The sequence below is a fragment of the Paralichthys olivaceus genome, chromosome 1, assembly GCF_024713975.1.
Source record: "Paralichthys olivaceus isolate ysfri-2021 chromosome 1, ASM2471397v2, whole genome shotgun sequence".
Lineage (NCBI taxonomy): Eukaryota > Metazoa > Chordata > Actinopteri > Pleuronectiformes > Paralichthyidae > Paralichthys > Paralichthys olivaceus.
In genome coordinates this window covers 6,050,024-6,070,236 of record NC_091093.1, presented here as the reverse complement: position 1 = coordinate 6,070,236, position 20,213 = coordinate 6,050,024, and the positions used below count along the sequence as shown (strand labels likewise).

The following is a 20,213-nucleotide window of genomic DNA, read 5'->3' as shown; positions in this document are numbered from 1 at the left end:
ATATATAAGCGGACAGGTAGCAACAGGTTGCAAGCACTGGGAGAAGTGGAGGCCAAAGTAAAAGTGATAAAAGCAGATCCTGTGTTGAAACATGACTTTAATTTGGGATGACACTCATCTATCTTACTTTTCACCACAAGCACCGGCTTGCTGTACATCGTGCGCAAAAGAAACCAACGCTCCAGAGTTGCATGTGTTGAATGGAACAGTGTGTGCATGTATAATTAAATGCCACATGCCTTGATGATATTCCAGGACAGGAGGGTGGAGAGGAGCTTGACTGAGGTGCAGCCGACCAGCGGGCTGGGTAAAGTCCACATCAGAAGAAAAAGGCAATCCATGATGATGGCATGCACGCTGACACCTCCACCCCCGTTAGCCTCGTAGTAACAACCTGCGGTAACACATGATGCAGTGTGCGCGCATTGTTTGCTCTGCTGGTTCAGGTGAAGTCGGCAGGTTGCAGCAGCTGGTGGTGCGCGCAGACACGGAGCGCACTCATGAGTGAGTGTGTGTGTGTGTGTGTGTGTGTGTGTATGTGTGTGTGTGTGTGTGAGGAGCAGCGGCAGGTAGCGGTGTAGGTGACCGGGAGCAGCTGACTGAGCACCCGGCCCCGGCTCTGTGAGGGTCGGCCCGCGGGATGGAGCACAAGTCAGCGGCCAGCAGCCAATCAGCGCGCAGCATCATTTACCACGCGCAGATAAAAGAGATTCTCCTTCTGGCAGCAGCGCGACCGAAGCTGCCTTCACGAGCCGCTCGTACATTTCAACGTTAAAAAGTTCTGTCAGCAAACCTGTGACTTTACTCGTGTTAAAAGTGGTTCTGGGAGTTTTTAGTGACAGGGTGAAGAACAGAAAATGTAAACATCATGCCAGTGACCGTTTCTCTTCGATATTCTAGCCTCAAACGTGTAATATGATCAAATATGCACAGAAAATACATAATATAAATACAGAATTACACAAACATAATTTTACCAGTTTTCTTCTATATATATATATTATGTGTATGGTCATTTTACTTTTAGTTAACCTCTTGCACCAAATATTTACATTTTTCTGTCACTTTGGTTCTGTATAAATCCAGCAGTGCTGTCTAATATACTTAAAGACCAGTTATTGCAGTTTTTACACAAGCATTTCCATTTTCAGCAGCTAAATTTAATAGTAAAATAAACGTTTCACTCCACTACATTTCAAGAGAAGTCTATGCTAAGATTTTATACCTAAAGAATCATGTGGTTAACGTAATGACATTTAAGATAACAGTGTAATTGATTACCAATTTTAAAAGGATTTCATTTGTATTGTAGAATTATGTATGAATGCTGTTGTGTTAGCTTAGGAAAAGGGTCTTAATGGTTCCTTCAACAATGCAACAAAGGTTTATAAATAGTATATATCAATAATGCACAAAGTAAAACCTTTAAATGCATTATTTAGAATCTCAGTTTGTAAAATGATATACTGCTTGACCAGATGGTGGTGCCATAACAAGAAATGTTGAGTTTTGGCCCAGAAGACCAGAAGCAGGGGCTTAGGAATCTAAAGCAGTGATGCTTACATTCCTCAGCATTAAGGCAAGGCACATCACACACTGTTTTCACACCCTTATATTGTGGATGAAGTGAATAGACTATAATTAGTGATGAGAAGATTGACACCAAAGTGGCTGTCGTTTCAGTACTCATTCGAATCAGTAAATATTTTAATACAGTCACAAATATTTACACCCATTCCCACAAACCTACAGCACATGCCCCTAAAGTTGCATCCTGTCTGCATCAGTGAACTAGAGAAAAAGGGGTCCGCACTTAAGTGAAAAAGTTATATATAACTGAAGGGCTGTTTGCCTGAGGCTCTTCAGAAAAAAAACATTGGTCAACAGTGAAAGACAGAAAAATCAGGGACACTGCAAACCCCTTAATAAGTACAAATGTCTTTACTGAATCCTGAAACCAATGTGTTTGCACTTCAAAACAAGTCTTCATCAGGCTGTCACATGCACACATTTGGTCACAGTCTATGTGCAAAGGCAACTTTTGTTTCTAATGTCCTACAACTCGGCCTAAATCGGCACAATTCTTTCTCAGGAAATTGTATTGTCTTCATCCTCTTTATGTTGCAGATTTTTTTATTTGTTGTGGGTCGGCTGTGCATAAGCACCAGGCAGCTAAGATGCACAAAGAAGAGAGGCTGCAGATTTCCTGAATACTGCTTAAGGCTCATTATTTAACTGTTCCACTATGTCATGATCATTTGCAGGATTCCCTGAAGTACTTTGAATCATTTTAGGCACCGTTTCATCTGCAGCTGTGGAACTGTCAGCAAAATATTTTAACGTCGGGGTACAAATAACATTATGTGCTCCTCACATTGTGCCAAGCGTAAGGACAAAACAAAACAACAAATCATGTGAATAACGCCAACAATATATATGCAGGGGATATAAAACAAATACAAACTGTAGCTTTAAAAAAACAAAATTGAAAATGTTTTTATGCTGGGTTTGTAGTAAATGTGGCCATCATAAGTTAAATATTAACAAAATATTCTCTGTATGTATGAATTCAACCCTTTTCCTGGTTCACTCACATTAAAAATCTAACATTGCTGAAAGCAACCAGCAGCAGTGTTCATTATTAGTTGAACTAGCCAAAATGGCATATTGTTTAAGTGTTGAGTCAAATCTGATGATTTAAAGTGACGAGTAATGCGCACTTCCTGGTCCGTATTGTTAATGTGTTGTCCTGATTATGTGAACAGGTGGTCCCGCAGCCGCCTGTTCCATTCCAGTGCCTGGCAAACACCTGGATAGGTTGCTGGAATGCACTGACAGACGCAGCTGAAGAGAGCATGGTCCCGCTCACCACACCACACAGATATTCACACTCTGCCGAGCATAATAAGGCTTCTAACAGCTCACGCCAGCTTTCTGCTGGAGCACTGCCTCACGAATACAACATCAACTTAATGACCCCGCAATCTTCTCATGGGCCCTACAAATGTCTGCACAACTTAATCATGTATTTAGAGTAAACTGACCAAATCACCCTTCATGGCATTTTTTATCACCCATCTATAACAACTAAAATATTTGTGTGAGGCTTTATAATGCAGCTTAGATGATACGGTGGCCGTTTTCAGACATGAACTCTAGGATGGACTTTAACCGCAGATTTCCTTTCACACATGAACACGAGCTTCACTGCTCAAATGTGTTAACAACAACACAGACATCTCCGGAGTGTTCAGGTGAGGGGTGGTGCAGCAGGCAGAGGCAGGATGTGACGTCTTAATTCTGATGTGGACATCACGCGTTTTTGTACTGTACTGTAATGTAAGTACATCGACATCAACCATTATCACCAAAAACTCTCTTGATATCTACGTCAGTGTCTTCTAAGTGTGTGGTACTGCTTTTTCATTTTTATCTCTGTCACATTCCACATTGCATGCCAAAGCATGCAGGAGACATAATCACAGCATCCTGAACATTTAGGCAGCAGTGTGATGATAATCTGATAATCAAACATTAATATTACACACAAAAAAATTAGATAAATTGTTTTACTAAACAACAGATGTGATTTTAATCTAAATTTCATCTACATAAACCATTTCTTTTTGCGACTACATCAAAGGTTCCTCCACGCCCACATGTTTCATCCCTAATATTTGTCTGGAGCAGCAGAGTCAGAGCCAAAGCTTTGACATTGTAATCTTAAAGGTTTGCAGCACTGCACTTTGCTCCCAGGTGGTGGTTGCAGGAGTCACCAACCTGTACATAAATGCATCAGTGAACAAGGGGGTTAATGCTACCCTCAATCGCAAGCTATTGATGTAATGTTGCGTTGTGTTCTTTCAAATAGGTTACTTCTATACTAGAGTGTGGATACACAACCTGGACAAGAATCTTTAAATGACATTCAGGTTTGGGTCAGGTTCGGTCATGTTAGCTCAGCATTGTACTAGATTTTTTTTGTACTGCCCATGCCTTTAATTGGGGAAACATCAGACTCTGGTCGGGTTTGGATACAAAAAACCTAATGCCTATCGGGCTTGGGGGGGTTCAGGCAGAAAATTGCGGTCCGAGAACGCCTCCAGGTGGCCTCTTCCCCTACACCTACGTAGGATTGTGATTTGCTTCTATCTCTTTAGGTCACTGATAAGCATTATGCTTGAAAACATACTTCCAATGACCTAGAACATAGTTTTACTCCTGATAAAAGATGTCATATTATGGAGCAAACCTCTTCATAGGAATAGACATCCATATGATTATATACCCCATTACAGTGTCTGCTTGTCATGAAGATATAAGATGCAATTTTGGTGGCCATGTTTTCTGCCTCAGTGTTAATGGAAGTGTGGAAATTTCCTGCGCTGTACTTTGGAGGGTAATTGCACTGTCATCTGCACATTCTGATGTAGAGTTAGTGAAGAAACTCAACCACAGTGTTTCCGCAGTTAACAGTGAAGGTCCCATAAACTTGTCCATGTTTGACACTCCAGCTGACTACCTGATTACTCTGCTTCGGGCCCACCTATTTGTTTCCATGTCCAGAGCCAAACCGAAACATACAACATTGAGATTGCAGAAGTGGAAAGACTTGTGGGCTCAGAGGCAGATGTGGTTATTGTCCTTTGTTTCTTGCCGTTTCTCCCACACTGCTGATTGGTTTCTCTCAGCATATCTCCTTTTCTCTCCCTCTGAAAATGGAGTTTGATGTGTCGTGATAGCTGCAGATGTTTTAAAATCGGAACAGTGTTACATGGCGGCACACCACAGCTCGTCGCACCATGCCACAGTGTTGACAGACGATGTGCTTATTTATGGCAAGCTAAACCAACTGTCGGAAGCCCTTAGCAGTATCTACCTCTCTCCCATACTCTCTCACAATGTCTCTCCTTCAGTTGTGTTGTTGTGTTACCAGGGCCTGTCAAGCCAGTCCGTTGTTTGTTTCCACAAAAGCAATACAATGGATCTAGTTGCAGCTGGAAATATAAGCAGTTGGGTTGTCTGGCCAGCGATGGAAATAGGCCGTAAGATTTAGAGACCACACTGAGATGAGATCTATCCCCTGCGCCTTCTGTCCTGGGAACACCACGTCAAGAAACCCTTTGACAAGTCATGCATGGCATGAAAACACTTATTTACAAGGTGGTTTTCAAAGCTCTTAATCATGAGGGTGAATATGGTCTACTTGACCCTGTACTACTTTACTTTAAACTTGCTGCTGCTTCATTAAATTTACAGTGAAACATTTAAATTTTTGATCTCCTCCAAGTGAGATTATTTATCAGCCTCTGTCTTGACATACAAGGACGATGACTCCCAGCGACTTTGATGTGCCACTCATTTTGCATCTCACGCCACAGACATGTTCTCACTTATCTTGTGAAATATCTCAACATCTGCTCCAGGGATTGACACGAGATTTTGCACAGATGTTTATGGTCCCCTGACGATTAATCCAAATGACTCTGGAGATCCCCTGACTTTTCTTCTTGTGCCAGAATGAGCTTAAAATATCAATATCCTCTTTCCTAGTGTCGTGTATGAATGTCAACAAAGACATGATGACAGTCAAAAATTTTGGGGGGGAAATTCCACTCTTACAGCTTGGTTCCAACTGGAGTCTTTTTCTTCTCATCCAGTTTTGTGCAGGAACACAATTGACTTATTGCTATAAAGCAGTTAATGAGTGCATCCTAACCTGGTGGAACAATATAAAATGTTGGCAAAACGTTAAAGGATGACAGGTATCTGATTTCTCGTGTGTATTGAGGTGGTTCAAGTGTCTGATCAGGATGCCTCCTGGAGGCACCTTCCACTGGAGGTTTTCCAGGCTGGTATGAGACCCCGGTTAGACCGAGAACATGCTGAAGACACAATACAATATATCTCATCTGGCATGAGAACCCATCAGGATCCCTTAGGAGAGGCTAGAGAACGTGCCTGTGAGAGGGACATCCGAACTACCTTGTTTACCCGTTATGCTGTCCCAAATGCTGCAGGTTATCCACGCTCACAGTCTTTTGAGTGAATCCTTGGTTCAGGGGATGGGCTGGGCCCCAGTGTCATCACTCATCAACACTTAAACATTCCTCAAAACACAACACAGAGTTACCCATGGAAGAACCCTCTCATCCAAGGTTGAGGCTAGTGCTGGAGAAAGTGGGTACATTCTGTTTCTAATTAGATGCTGGGCCTATTTACTGAACAGTCAAACACTTGAGTGAAGTCCTAAGAGGAGCAAGCTGTTACCTCAAAAATATGTCAGCTTTTCCCCTGATTTCTCCGCTTTTAACTTTACTTTTGTTTGTTTGTTTTGCCTGTCATGTGGCACTGCATTTTCCAGCATGAGCTCCAGATTGTAAAACTGTCCTCTCTTCTCTCGGCTGTCCTTGCCTCTCTGCCTGTATCTGGTCCTCATTTCAGACCGTATAATTTCCCTGCTGGCTGTATCTGTGAGACTTTTTGGAGCAAATTTCTCTGTCTATTACCAGGATTATTTTTGGCTGTGTCAGCCACAGCGGCAAGCATCTGTTTGCCTGTCACTCTCGCTTTGTCCTTTTGCGGCCCTATGTGATCAGTACTTCCATGAGGATAGACAGTGCAAGCCAACCATGCACAGGACAAATGTGCATGTATGAGCAGGATCCATTAAAATAGAAGATTAAACATAAAACTAAGAATGACACTAGAATTGAGATAGAGGATACATCCATTCTAATATATAGGGTTTTCATACTAATAACGATCTATACCCACATGACTGGTTTGGCTTTGTATCACTTTTAATTTGTGTCTATACCAACATGCCTGAAACGAACATCATGTGACCACTCAAGTACACTGGGCATGTGCATGTCAGTGTAAACAGGAAGGCATGCACGTGCTGGTGAACACTGATTGCTTAAATAATTATTTGTCTCCTTTGCATGTTGCAGCATTTTAAAATACAGAATTTAACTGCACAATAGCTGTTCGCAAAGACAACGGGGTCAGTCACACATGCGTTCTACACTGGTAACCTAGGCTGATGCTGTTTTTTTTCTTCTCGATGGGGGTCATGAGATAGGAGCCTAATGAAACAGCAAAGGCCATGTCAAGACCAAAAAGATCCAATCAGCAAGCAGTTGTGGGTGTCTAAGTGATTGTTTCCAGATATATCAATTTCTGTCCATCTCGGAGAGTATTTGAAACCCCCCCCCCCCAATAAACACACACACACACACACACACAGACCAGCATCATATGTCCATCTCCAATCTTTTTCACACGATTGTGTAAAGTATCTTCTATCCATTTGTCTCTTGACAAGAAGAAGAGGACAATTGTAACTTTCTAAAATTTGTCATTCAACATTTATATAAATATATATATATATATACTGTATATATATAACAGTAAGCATGGAGGATGGAGTTTTTTTCCTATCTTTAATCAAGAGTGTGGTCTTTCATTTCAAGTGCATGACTTTATTTATGTTCAGAATGTGCATTACTTTTCATGAAAACCCTGCCCTTGCACCCAAATAGCTCCTGTTTGCCCTTAAATTTGCTCTGCTTCTGCTCAAACTGTGTGCTTGCACAGATTTCCTGCGCTCCAGCTTGGCTGCCTTCTGTCAACTTGTGAATCGTTTGCTCTTGGATTTCTCCTGTGCGCTTGGAATTTTTTGTGTTACAACCCTGTCAAAAGTCCCCGACCAATAGAATGCCAGGTGTCGTTCGCTTTACTTCAGTGCGTCCCATGCGGGCAGTTACTCTGAAGGGAAAGGACGTCACTTAACTCAAAAGTTTAATCCAGTTATTAAACTATTGAAATAAAAAAAAACTAACTAGAGGTCCTTGACTTTGCTGGTGCATGTTGGCTGGCGATCCGCTAAACCTTTGAGTACTCTTCCAGTATAACTTAAAGTTGTTTAAGTTTTTAGCATGAATCTTACTTTTAGAAGTCTGCTACAGTATGTTACATGAAAGAAATGCTTGTTATTTTTATCTAAGGAGGAATTCTATTTTGGTAGTTATTTATTTTCAATGAGGGGATTTTTTTTTCAGTTGTCTTATGAAGAAAATAATAAAACTGTTTTTTTTCTTATCGTCTACAACATGATGCATTACACAAGTTAAGTCTTTTTATCAGTGAACTCATTCATCCATTTGTACCCTGCTCTGTTGTTAAACGTCTTGGGTTTCACATAATGTGACCATAATGACTTAAAAAGATGCTTCTCTTGAAACCCTGTATTTAAGAGTTGGAACATCTAAAGAATATTTACAAAAAGGAAATGACAGCTATAATCATCTCACACCTTGCCACTGGGAACAAAAATTAAATGCATATCCAAATGCTGTGTGTGTGTGTGTGTGTGTTGTGTGTGTGTGTGTGTGTGTGTGTGTGTGTGTGTGTGTGTGTGTGTGTGTGTGTGTGTGTGTGGTGGGATTTCCCTACTTTCACTTTGAAGTCAAAGGGATCATTACATGAAAAGGGAGATGTCATCAGTTGTCAGCCAGGTGCCAGGAGTCAGTGCAGAGCCAGAGAGACCATTTCCTATCCCATCAGCACCTGGGATTTCTGTCTTTGATGACAAGTGGGCCCGTGCCAGTGAGGCTGCTAACTGCCCGGTGTGTGTGTTCATTTATTTTCATATGTCTCAGTCTTTGTTACCAGGCAGATTGAAAGCCTGCTGCCCATGTTGCACCAGGAGAGACTATTTTGAAATTCACCTGGTCACTGGTTAAATTTAATTAATGGAAAATCAAATGAATGTGGGGAAACACTTGTTCTAATGAATGTCTCAGTCTAAAGTTTTCCCACTCCAGTATTGATTCTGCCAGTTTCTAATAAACATATAAAGAGGAAACTTGGTGAAGAACAGATTTCTTTCACTCCCAACAGGCTCTGTCTCATAAAGTACGTTGTAACACTGTTTTGACATGTGCTCGATTAGTAAAGGCTGGTGTAATAAAAGTAAGAACGGTAAATCAATAGCAAGTTATTTGATGTGCGTCAATGGTGTTAACTGTTAACTCAATTCAGAGTCAGCAAGGTCAGTTTTCATTTTTATGAATAATATATTTTATCTGTAGTCTGAGACTTGCAGGGCTTATAATAAAACTGAAATGAACATTAAATAAAACAAGACAGTGGCTTTTGCAATTTCTGTTGGATTTTCTGAATGAAACAAGGTTCATATTGAATAAAGTGTAGTCTTCCTCAGGTCTATGAAGCATTTTAGCATCTTCTAGCTCAAATGCATGCTATTGACTTTCAGCTAAATATTGTGTGGTTGTTACATAGGTATAATAATGTGTACAGGTATAATGTTTATCATGCTCACCATCTTGGTTAAATATGTTAACATGAGTGAATTATAGTAGAGACCATCTTGGGGTCACACCACTTCAGTCAGGAGCGACTGGGATTCAACATTTATTGACATGCGCACAGAGAAAGTGATGTGAATGTTATTAGTCTTTTGGTGTTTTAGACCCCTGTATGATGTCATCAGGATTAGAAGTGGGTCGAGCAGACTGTAGGATAGGAATCCCCTCTAAAAAGAAAACAGAGAAAGAAAGTAAAGGACTAAAATAAAAGGTAATTCAACTGACAAAAACTAAGGTCCAAAGACCAAATAATAAAAAGATCCTACGAATGAAAAGAAACTTAAGTCAGAAATGACAAACTAAAATTAAGGTCCGAACGTAAAATAGTATGCGTGTTAAATGAGGGATATATAATGTAAAAAAATAGTGAAAGGTCAGCAAAGGACGGTTAAATAAACGGTTATTCGACCAAACGATAATTAAGGTCCAAAGACTAAATTATATAAAATGCCAAAAGAAATCTAAGTCATCAATGACGAAGAGAAATTAAGTACCAAAGACCGAACGTTAAATAGAGTGCTGCAATGCATATTTATGGGGTCCGAAGACTAGGCAAAGTCACAAAGACCGGTATGCAACAGATGTGGAAAATGAACAATAGTAAAGATCTAAAGAAAGTGCATTTTAAAAACAGGAAAGTTGCTTATATTACTAGCACAACCAGAGCCAGTGAGCAGATAATATAGTAAATCACCACAAGTTATATGCATGACTTACTGATTTCAGGGTTTCAGAAATCTTTGATTTGAATGGACAGTGTTGATGTAGGGCCGAATGTAGCAGGTGAATGCAGAAGAAATCTATAAAGCCAATAAGAATACTGCATCAAGGAGAGGATGCTATTCCTGAGAGTTGACAGCATCCTGTGCAGGACAGAGAGTGAAATAGGCTGTCTGCGGTCTGGACAAGGAGCAAACCTTAGAGATACATTTTAATGATAATTTAACTGGAATATAAACTGGGGGGTCATGACATCTTGCATTGAACTGAATCCCTGCTACTAGTCCATGAACGTGGGAAATTTAAAGTGCTGGACCTCCATATGACAACAAATAAAGGTACTGTGTTTATGTGGGTTTTTAATAGGCATATAAATAGAGGCACAAAACAATGCAAATGTGCTCCAGGTAAAATTTTAGGTTTTTAGAGTAGAAGCTGCAAATCCTTTCCTCGTGTTAACCCTGGCTGATACATCAGGAGGAAATCATCTAACAGATGGAGAACAGCAGGAACTCTCAGGAACAGAGTGTCTCTGACAGTTGGTTAAAATGCTCAGGCTACTTCTGCACCTGAAAGTCAGGCGCACCTCAAAATAAATGTTTGATTCCCACCGGATGCCAAACAGATTCCACTGCGAAGGATGTATGAAATCGTCGGTTATGTCTGCTTTAGGAAGCCAAGCTCCTTGACCTGTGAGCTGCATTCATTTATTTTGCATTATTGACCAAGGAGTAATTAATAGAGAGAGACTCAGGTAGAATGAGACTATTCACGCTCCGAAGGGAGCGGGGAACACGGAGGTCAAAAATTAATCTCTTTTCTCCTGAATATGTGGGGTCCAGGATGGGATCGAGCACGTGGGACAGACTGACACGGGATGAGCGTCTTTGTATGCTGCAAATGTTAAGGGACTGGCAGTTGGGTATGTACATGCTTTCCGATTAAAATTACTTCAAATTGATAACTTAAATTGATCCACCTGGCAGCTTGTCAGGCGCTAAGGAGACAAAGAGGGGAGCCTGTTTGAGAATTGAAATGGCACTGTGGGACAAAGATTTGTGACCTGCTGCAGAAATTACTGGAGATGGTTTGAGAGTTTCAGCAGTCACCACGAGTAATTTAGTGTCTTATTTGGAGCAATTCAGATGTGTATTAAATTGTGCTATAAACAGCTCGGCTTTGCTGGAAAAGGCTTTGTGATACCGATAGAATATGTTTCTTCCATATCTCAGATTTAGATCACAGATGATTAATGCCAGATAGCGTTGAGTTCTTGTCTTCTTTTGGGGTAGACAGAGCCTATATACACCCGCAGCTGGGCCAGTTGAGGCCAGAGAGTGTTGGTTGCAGCGAGGAAGCGTGGCATTGATTTTCGCTGGGCATGAAGCAGAGGCTGCAGCATTCAAGGGTTTTTAAATGAGTGTGATTTTGTGCATGGTGAGGGCCAGAGGCTGCATGGTGGTCATCTGAATATTATCTAGGTGAAGTGGGTGCAGGCGCAGTTACTTATCTTTGCTGGGAGGCATTAGAAAAGGTCACTTTGTTGGTCCTTTAAGGCTGCCAACAGGCGTGGCAGGGGAGCCGACTGAGTGAAAGATTTGCCTTATGCACGTCACTGAATGACTGCTGACTGCAGAAGAGAGGAGAAGGGATTTAAAGTTTGACAGCAGCCGCATGATTGGCTGGAAGAGACTGTGGCAGAATCTGATAGGCCATTTTGAAATTTTGAGACTGAGAAAATTGAGACTTGATTGATTGAATGAGGGAAAGCAGGGGTGTAATGGTACACAAAAATCACAGTTCGGTACATTTTCGCGCTAACATTTTCGGTTCGGATACTTGTACCGTTACACCCCTAGGGGAAAGTCTTCCTGACTGAACTTATGCTGGGCTTAATTTGTGATGCCCCTACCCAGTAGTCACTAAATATGCCAATATCAGCAACGCTGTTGGAAAGTACAAAGACTTTTCTTAATGTAGAGTGCATTAGGGACATGAGATACATTAAGACATCAAATAGTACATAGCTAAAGAAATTAGAGTACAGTGAGCAAAGCAACAGAAAAGGAGATGACAGTCACGACCACTTGTTGCAATCGTCATTTCCTGTGAGGGGACAACAGTACCCTGTCAGATTTCACGCTCTAAGTATACTCACTGAGTATATGTAAATGAATTGACTGAAGTTTCCAGTTTGAGAAACAACAGGAACTTCAGTCAAAAACACCAAGTAAGTTAATTTAGGACAATAAACTGAATTATTAATATTATTTGCTTTATCTGAGCTTACTTTTGACCCCATGTGGCCATCTGCAGGCGGCATGAAGGGTGCATCAATAGTCAAAAGAAACAACTTGACAGTTTCGATTTCGTTCTTGTACTGCTGCTGCACTAGTGTCTCTTCACACACACACACACACACACACACACACACACACACACACACACACACAGTCCATTACCTCTTTAGGTCTGATGTCAAGTTGTTGTGAAAATTCTTCATGGTGTGTATCAAAGAGGCTCCGTCTTGTAGAGTTGTTGTGAAACTAAGAAATTAGCAAACAAACCACAGCAGAGATGACAGAACTTGCACCTTTAATCTAGCCGACAGTTGAGTAGGTTGAGTTGGGATGAGGAGTAGTGACAGTGTGTGTTGATTGACATTATTGTTAAATTAGGTGCAACAGCACCTAAGAAGCTTCTCAAAAAACAAGACATTTGAAATAACATACTCTGAACACCTACATCTAGTGTTCATCACCTTTTGTGTGTAATGACCCAAATCCATTTGAAGGGAGACTGTCAGAAGCTTTCCTCCCTTTTCCCCATTTGTATGGTTAATTCAAAAATGTTTAAGGCCTAGGAACATGCATAATCTTTTCCTTCGGAAAACTCTACATCAAGCACAGTGAGCCCCTAAAGATGCTTGCTCATTGTCTCAAATGGCACAGTGTCATCTCTAGACTAGAGCAATGTAACAGAAGTATGGTAGTGGATTAACGGCATCATTTCAGTCCTACAGTGCCGCTGGCTTCTTTTAAAACATGTGTTTAGGAGACAGGACAAAAACTATGTCATTAACACTCTAAATACAGTACACAAAGTATAGATTATGGTCAACCACAAAGCCAGGTCAGACTGACACACTATTTTCCTTTGGAGTCTGGAATATCAGAAAATAATCAGTTCAACGCCAAGACAGACATAGTTAATTATTTTCAGATGAGCAAAGAGAAAACTGATAAAAACAGTCCCATTTGTAAACAATGTATTCTCAAGAGTACTGTACATATTTTTGATGTAACACACACACACACACAGTTCCTACACTCTTTCAAGAGATGACTCAGAAGTGTGTGTGGCCAACTATCCTCCTCAGTGATGAGAAGGATGATGGTAAGGTTGGAAGGTTTAAACTATGCCACTGAAAGAGAATCCAAGCAGCTTTTAACCTCTCCCCTCATTTGCTCTCCTATGAAAATAGGAAGCCCTTTATAAAACCCTTATCGGACAAAAATATTTATAAGGGCTAATCCTTTGATACCTCCGAGAGGGAGTATGTGAGAAGGAACATGTCCATGTCAGTTGGTCTGGATAATTTATGGAACTTTCCCTGCCACCCAGACCAGAAGGAAAATGTTTGGAAAAATACACTGCGAGCAATTGAGCATGATAAACACGTGTGGCAGGATGCAAAACTGAAAATATAAAAAAAAGAATACAAATAACTCAGACTGATCCTGACAAAGAACTTGGTAGGACAATAGGATTCAAGACCTTTTGATGACAACAAAATGATTCATGCCTCATGCATGTTCTACCCAGGCACCAGCCTCACTTGAATGCTCCGGAAAATGTTACTGTTATTGAGAACACGTTCGACCCTGACAATCTCCCATGTGTTCTTCGCATGTGAGGGACAAACTCCGGACAATGTCTGGAGCCAAACAGCCACCAAGAGAAAAAGGTATGGGACATTTGACTGTTCATCAATCAGACAATAAAGAACAACTTCCACATCTGTGCGTAAGTGTGTGTTTGTGTGTGCATGTGTACCCATGAAATAGAGAGGGTAAAAAGAGTAACTGCGCGTACCCATATGTAAGCGGAGCAGCATTACCTCATCGCATTTCCTGCTGGAACTGCAGGTAAAGAATAACAGAGGGCGTTTGTTTTGTGTCACATGGCGCCCTGGCGGCTGCAGATACCTGTTTAATGGCTTCACACAGACAAAGAGTTGCAGGCGTCAGGTGACAGGTGATAAAAAGAGCTAATGTTTGGCAAAACCTCCTTGTCAGCACTATTCCATTCATATCTAGGTCTTTTCAGGCCCGTGAAGTACTGCCTCCTGTTAAGAAGCTTTCAGGTCACAGAAGAACACTGTATCAGTGTGAGCATCACTAACAACAGATCTGATTGTAGGACACAAGCACAGCACACATTGAGGATAGGGAATTTAAAAAATAAGTTTAAGTGCGTTATCGATCAGTCAGGTTTGCACCAACACTTGATCAGGACATTGATCATCTTGATGAGGTGTGTTTTGGTAAGTAAATGGCCATATTTCTTTCAGAAAAATATGTCAGATGAAACACTGATTGTATAGTAGATGGACAGATGGATTACAGTATGTGGGAAAGGTAACTTCACCATATTCTGTAGGGTTTCTGCACCAGTCTAAGAGGTACTAGGGAAAGAAAAACTAACTACTTAAATGAAAAAGACAGCTGAGGGGCAGAGAAACACTAAAATGGGTGCATCAGCCAGCCATTAACTTCATCAAACACATAATTTATGATAGATGACATGACAGTGGGCAAAATAGCAACAACTCCTGTAACCAAGGCTGCATACTGCTGCATGACATGATCCTAGATTTATGTAAGAACTGGGCCTCATTAAGTCTCACCAGGCCATCTATACAAGCCACCAGCTGAGCGCAAGATGCTGTAAAGCAATGCACACAATTGCCTAGTGAAGAATATCTCCCACTCAGCAGGTTCAAGAGAATCATAGATTCCAAGTTGGTCAAATCCAAGGTTCTAAATATAGGTCTGACATTGGAGAGTTGTGTAGAAAGTTCCAGAGGGATTGCTATTTGTTCGGCAACTTTTTATCACGTCCTTTAGTGGGCTGTTTGGAAAAGAGTAAAGGAAAAGAGTGGAAGCTAAGCCACACTGAAGAAACACTGAGGTGGTGAACAGTTACTGGAATCATCATTACAATAAGATGTGCTAGAGGCCAAATCTCTGTCATCTCTGTCATTGTGTATTATAAAATGTTTCACAGACAGAGGGTGATTAATAGCTGAACAGCAATAACCTAAAGTGAAACCCATTAGTTGGGACTATGATCTACTCGCCAAGGACCTTTTGACTTGTGCTGTGAAACTACAAAAGAGAAAAAAAGCAGATGTGTCTGGACAGATGAATGTCAAACCACTGCTCATACAACCACAAATTATACATCCCTTTCTCAAAAGCCTATGCCACACACACTCGCTTCAAGATGTTTCCGTTCAGACTAGAGACAGGATGGTACCGTAGGGTAATGTGATAACATGTTTTAAAAGCAAGTATTCTAAAAGAGTCTAGTATAGAACATGCTCCTACAACAAATGCATGATGTGGCAGTCATATATGATGAAGAGTCTTGTTAAAATGGATGTTTTGTGAAGCTGAAAACTTCTACAAAATGTTTGCACACCTTGCTAGAGTTTAGCAAGGTTTATTAGCCCTAATACAGGGCACTTTGATAATATATTTCAATCAAATTTTATTTCTATAGCCAATATTCACAAATTACAATTTGTCTCATCCAATATTTCATTTTAAGCATCGCTTCCCATAGACATAGGTAAATCCATATCTAATTCTGTAAATGATTGTAAACTCCCATTGCGCAGGATGTGGCAGTAGAGAGATGTCTCCATCAATCATAAATAAAATGAACATTGAATCTGCAATCTTGAGAGACATTTTTTTTTTCATAGCGCAGCCATGGATATTGCTCAAGCCATTCCTTTCAAAAGGCATAGTTTTTAATTTTCTATGTTTTAGTAGGCTCTGGATCTTGATCTGGCACTGAATCGGATGAATCAGGATTAGGAGCAGAGGCAGGTGAAACAACTGGAACGACATCCACCGATGATGTCGGGTCTGCGCCGAGCATTTCAACCTCGAGGACAGGTGCAACGGGCATTGCAGCATTTTTCTTTCACCAATTAAAATATTTAGTCTTAATTCTCCAATTTTTTGGAGTACTGTGCGACCAAAATGGTTGCACTCTGGAGCCCTGGTCCATGATCAGCTGTTACCATGGTCACGATCCACCACCACATGGATTGTTATTGATGTTTGATGTCTCTCTTTTTTTTTTTTTTAACTTCTAATTCTTCTCAAAACTTTCACATTAGATGAGCTACAAATCCAACTGAATTGATTTACATTAAATTTGAACATGGTAAGCTTGTGCTTGCTAAGCTAACTCGTGTGCAATATGTTCTAGTTCCCTTTAATTCCATATTTGTCCGTTGTTCAGACTGACAGGCAGTTGTCAATATATCAGTACTTGTCAACAAACACATGTTCATTGCTTTTTTACGATACCAGGTATAATATGATAGGTTTCAAGGAGGCTAGTGTAATGTGCTGAAAATCAAGCTTTTAGTTAGCATACAACTTAATATGACATGTAGGGGTTAAATAGACAGAGTAGAATAATGAAACTATACTTAGTCTGAAAATACAGGGAAAGAAAGAGGAGGATGACGATTCAGCGGCTAAAACAGAGTGAGTGGGACAAGGTCTGCCTCAGTGAGTCACTTCAGAGCTGATGGGATAACGAGGTCCAGCCAGGAGCCTCAGACATGCGGTTCTGTTTTCCACCGTGGTACAAACACAACGTGACAACTGGCAGCCCTCATCCCTCTCCATCTGCGATGCCCCGCCTGCCAATGTCCCTCCTGTCTGCCCTCCCACTCCCCAACACAGCCACCCCAAACCCATCCCAGTCATTTCATATCCCACTGTCTGTTGGCTCACCATCAGTGCAGGAACACTGGCTTGGCCCTGAATACTTGGATTTCCCATTTTCAGACCTGGTGTGCCCCCCCTCCCCCTCCCCCTGACACTGAGTAGGGCCCACTCACTTCCTGGGGGGACGTGACAGAGTGCAGGTCCGTAGCTGTGCTGTCATGCCATGGTAAAACAGACTAATTGCTGCTTACCATGGCTTTTTTTATGCCATACGTCATTGATATGATTGCTGCCGAGACCTTGGCCCAGAAAAAACCTGATGTGAACTTTGATAAGCACTGACTAAATCTTTTATGATCCACAAATTATTGGGGCTATGTTCTCAGATGCTGACTCTTTGCACATAGTTTTGAGATTATGTTGACAAACAAAGGCCACATCTGTCAGTGGTTCTCCCTTTAGTCTCTGGAGAACATTTCTGAAATCTGTTTTTGTAAATGTGTTCTGTAATCTGTTGCAGAGTCTCAAATTAATCGCCGCTGTTCAACAATGTATTTGATAATTCTGTGAAGTTTCATATAACAATGTTTCGAATTATTTAGAATGCTTATATGGAGAAACATGTAAACTCCACATAGATAGGCCCCAATCTGAATGGCAACCAACGGGACAGTGTCAAGTATGGCATTCAGTAGAATGGGTTGTCTCTGCATTATAAAGCTGCTTTCAGATATAAACTTAAAGGTACAGTGTGTAGAATTTAGTGATATCTAGGGGTGAAGTTGCATGTTGCAGCTGAATACCCCTCACCTCACCATCCCCTTCCAAACATGAAAGAGACCCTGTGGTTGCCTTCAGTTGTCTGAAGTGTAACACAAAAGGTGTTTAGTTTGTCCAGTTTTGACGGCTGTAAAAAAATGGCGGCCTCCCCCTCCATCCCAACAAGAATCAGGACACATTACCCCATGCGTGGTTATATGGGATTGGGCCTACACTTTACACACTGAACCTTTAAGTCTGGACACATTCCAAAACTTTTCCTGCCAGTCTCCTTGCAAAGAGTGAGAATACAGCTGGAAAATGTCAGGAAAATTTGCAGCAATGGAGTGGGTGTATGGATGACCTTTCAAACATGCAATGGACTCAAAACTGAAAAAAGAGAGCACAAAATAAAGATGTGCCATACATGTGTCAGATGGGGATGAAGATGTCCATTTGGAAAGACGACGGAATTCCAGAGCTTTTTGTGATAAAGGACCATGGCAGGGAAGAGATTTTGGCAGAGAAATTTATACATCATGTCCTGCCCCTGGCATGCTCTACCCAGAAGCCACTCCTTGTCAACATTATCTGGACATTTTCCTATTGTGAACACATTTGACCTGAACAATCTGCTCTGTTCTACATATGTAAAAGTCAAACTCAGTTCATGTCTACCTCTTGCTCAGTCTACACGTTTAGAAGATTAGAATAGATGGACTGATGGATTACCAATTATGGATTACTTAAACAATACCGTTTTCTTGTAAGCTCCTCAGGTTTGCAGCAGCAGGGATTTAAACTAATTGACCCTTGGTATGACTCAATATCTATTAGTCAGTCAACCTTTCTTATGTTAAAACCCCAAAAAGAATCAATACGTGTTGAAACAAAATGTAAAAAGTGTGGATTTATGTAGAATTTCTTGCCTGTAGTGACTTAAATCCTTCCACACAGTTATGAATAAATAATGTTGTGCCGTTGTATAAAGGGAGTGATACAAGGACAGAGTGGATGACTCATGCTTCACGTGTTATAAAGAAGCAGACAACCGTATGTTAGTGGACAGAAATACATATTTTCAGACTTGAAGCCATCAAAGCGCAAACTCAGCAGAATATCAGTTTCAAGTATCAAGCTTTTCAGACGCCAGTGGTGTCCTAACCTTATTAGAGGTGATACCCGTCTCACCAGTATCGTTATTGTATCAGCCAGAGGAGAAGCTGTGTGAGCAGCTCGGCCTCAGTCTGTGCTAGTGGTCAGCAGCCACAACCTCTTTCCTCCCCCCACAGAGCAACAGACAGACACAGAGACAGATGGATGACCCACAATTACAGCTCAACTGGCATTTTAAGGATAAACATCTCCTGTAAAAATACACCAAGCAGCTAGGGGCAGAAAAACCAGCAGGTTCACTAGGGCGCAATGGGGGGAAGGCACGTCGGCCGGCTGTATTTAGAACCTGTCTTTTCAGGGATAATCTCATCCTCTTTTGCACATGCATCTCAATTTGTGGCTTCTCTGACGGACTTAGGGTGGAAGGGCCAATCTTTGATGTATTTATAAGTATGCTTTGCTTGTTTGTAAAATGTACCACAAAGTAGAAGGGAAGCACAGTGCTCAAGAGAACTTTGAACCACAGAGAGGTCATTTACTTATGTTAAATTGTGTTTTTTTGGTGAGACCATCATAGCTTAAAAATTGAAACCTTCTGTTTTTGGGGAAAATCTTTGAGGAGATATTTGAGAGCATGGTGAAAAACTCAAATTGCCCAAAATCTAATATGGGCATGTTTGACAGAACTATTTTTAATCCCTAATGTCTTTCACTCTTCAGATAAAACAACTTCAGATTGAATTTCATTCAAATTGATTTTCCGACAGTCAAACCAAAAGTCAAACTTGCAGAGGTGTGAACTCCAATGACCTCCCTGACCTCTTCTATCTATACTTGGAGCCATGTTGTACTTTGTCAGTCATGGCCACCTCCAAGGGCCCCATTGTCCGGAGATAGAATGTGGAAACCCTCCCCTGGCTCTGGCCTCTACGGGTGAACAATGGGCGAAGACAAACCCTTGACACCCTTCCCTCCAAGGGGACAGCACTGGATTATTGCTGGCGATGTTGACTTTTCTATCTCCCCTCTTCTCAGTGATGTGTGTATGTGTGTGTAAGCCAATTTGCTTTTTCAATGAAAAGAATAACACAGAAGGAAATACAGCGAGAGAGAGAGAGACAGAGAGGAGAGGACAAAAGATGGAGGGCCTCAATGATGAAGTGACCTGAAGAGAGGTGAGATCATTTCGAAAGGGATTACACACACGCACACGCACACACAATTTTCATTGTCATCCACCCTCCTC

At 41.2% G+C, this 20,213-nt stretch overlaps 1 protein-coding gene across 2 annotated transcripts in view; it reads right to left on the bottom strand.

The window, feature by feature from the left end:
* Positions 1–20,213, bottom strand: part of adamts18 (ADAM metallopeptidase with thrombospondin type 1 motif, 18) — a 97,278-nt gene that overhangs the window by 58,590 nt on the left and 18,475 nt on the right. Inside the window, exon 1 of one of the 2 annotated variants that reach the window (XM_020080358.2) lies at positions 240–500. The exons of the other annotated variant lie outside the window; for it this stretch is intronic. Within the exon in view, the coding sequence (XP_019935917.2) occupies positions 240–341 (102 nt within the window). The 5' untranslated portion in view covers positions 342–500. Of the gene's footprint in view, positions 1–239; positions 501–20,213 lie in introns of those variants that run through there. 2 annotated transcript variants of the gene reach the window in all.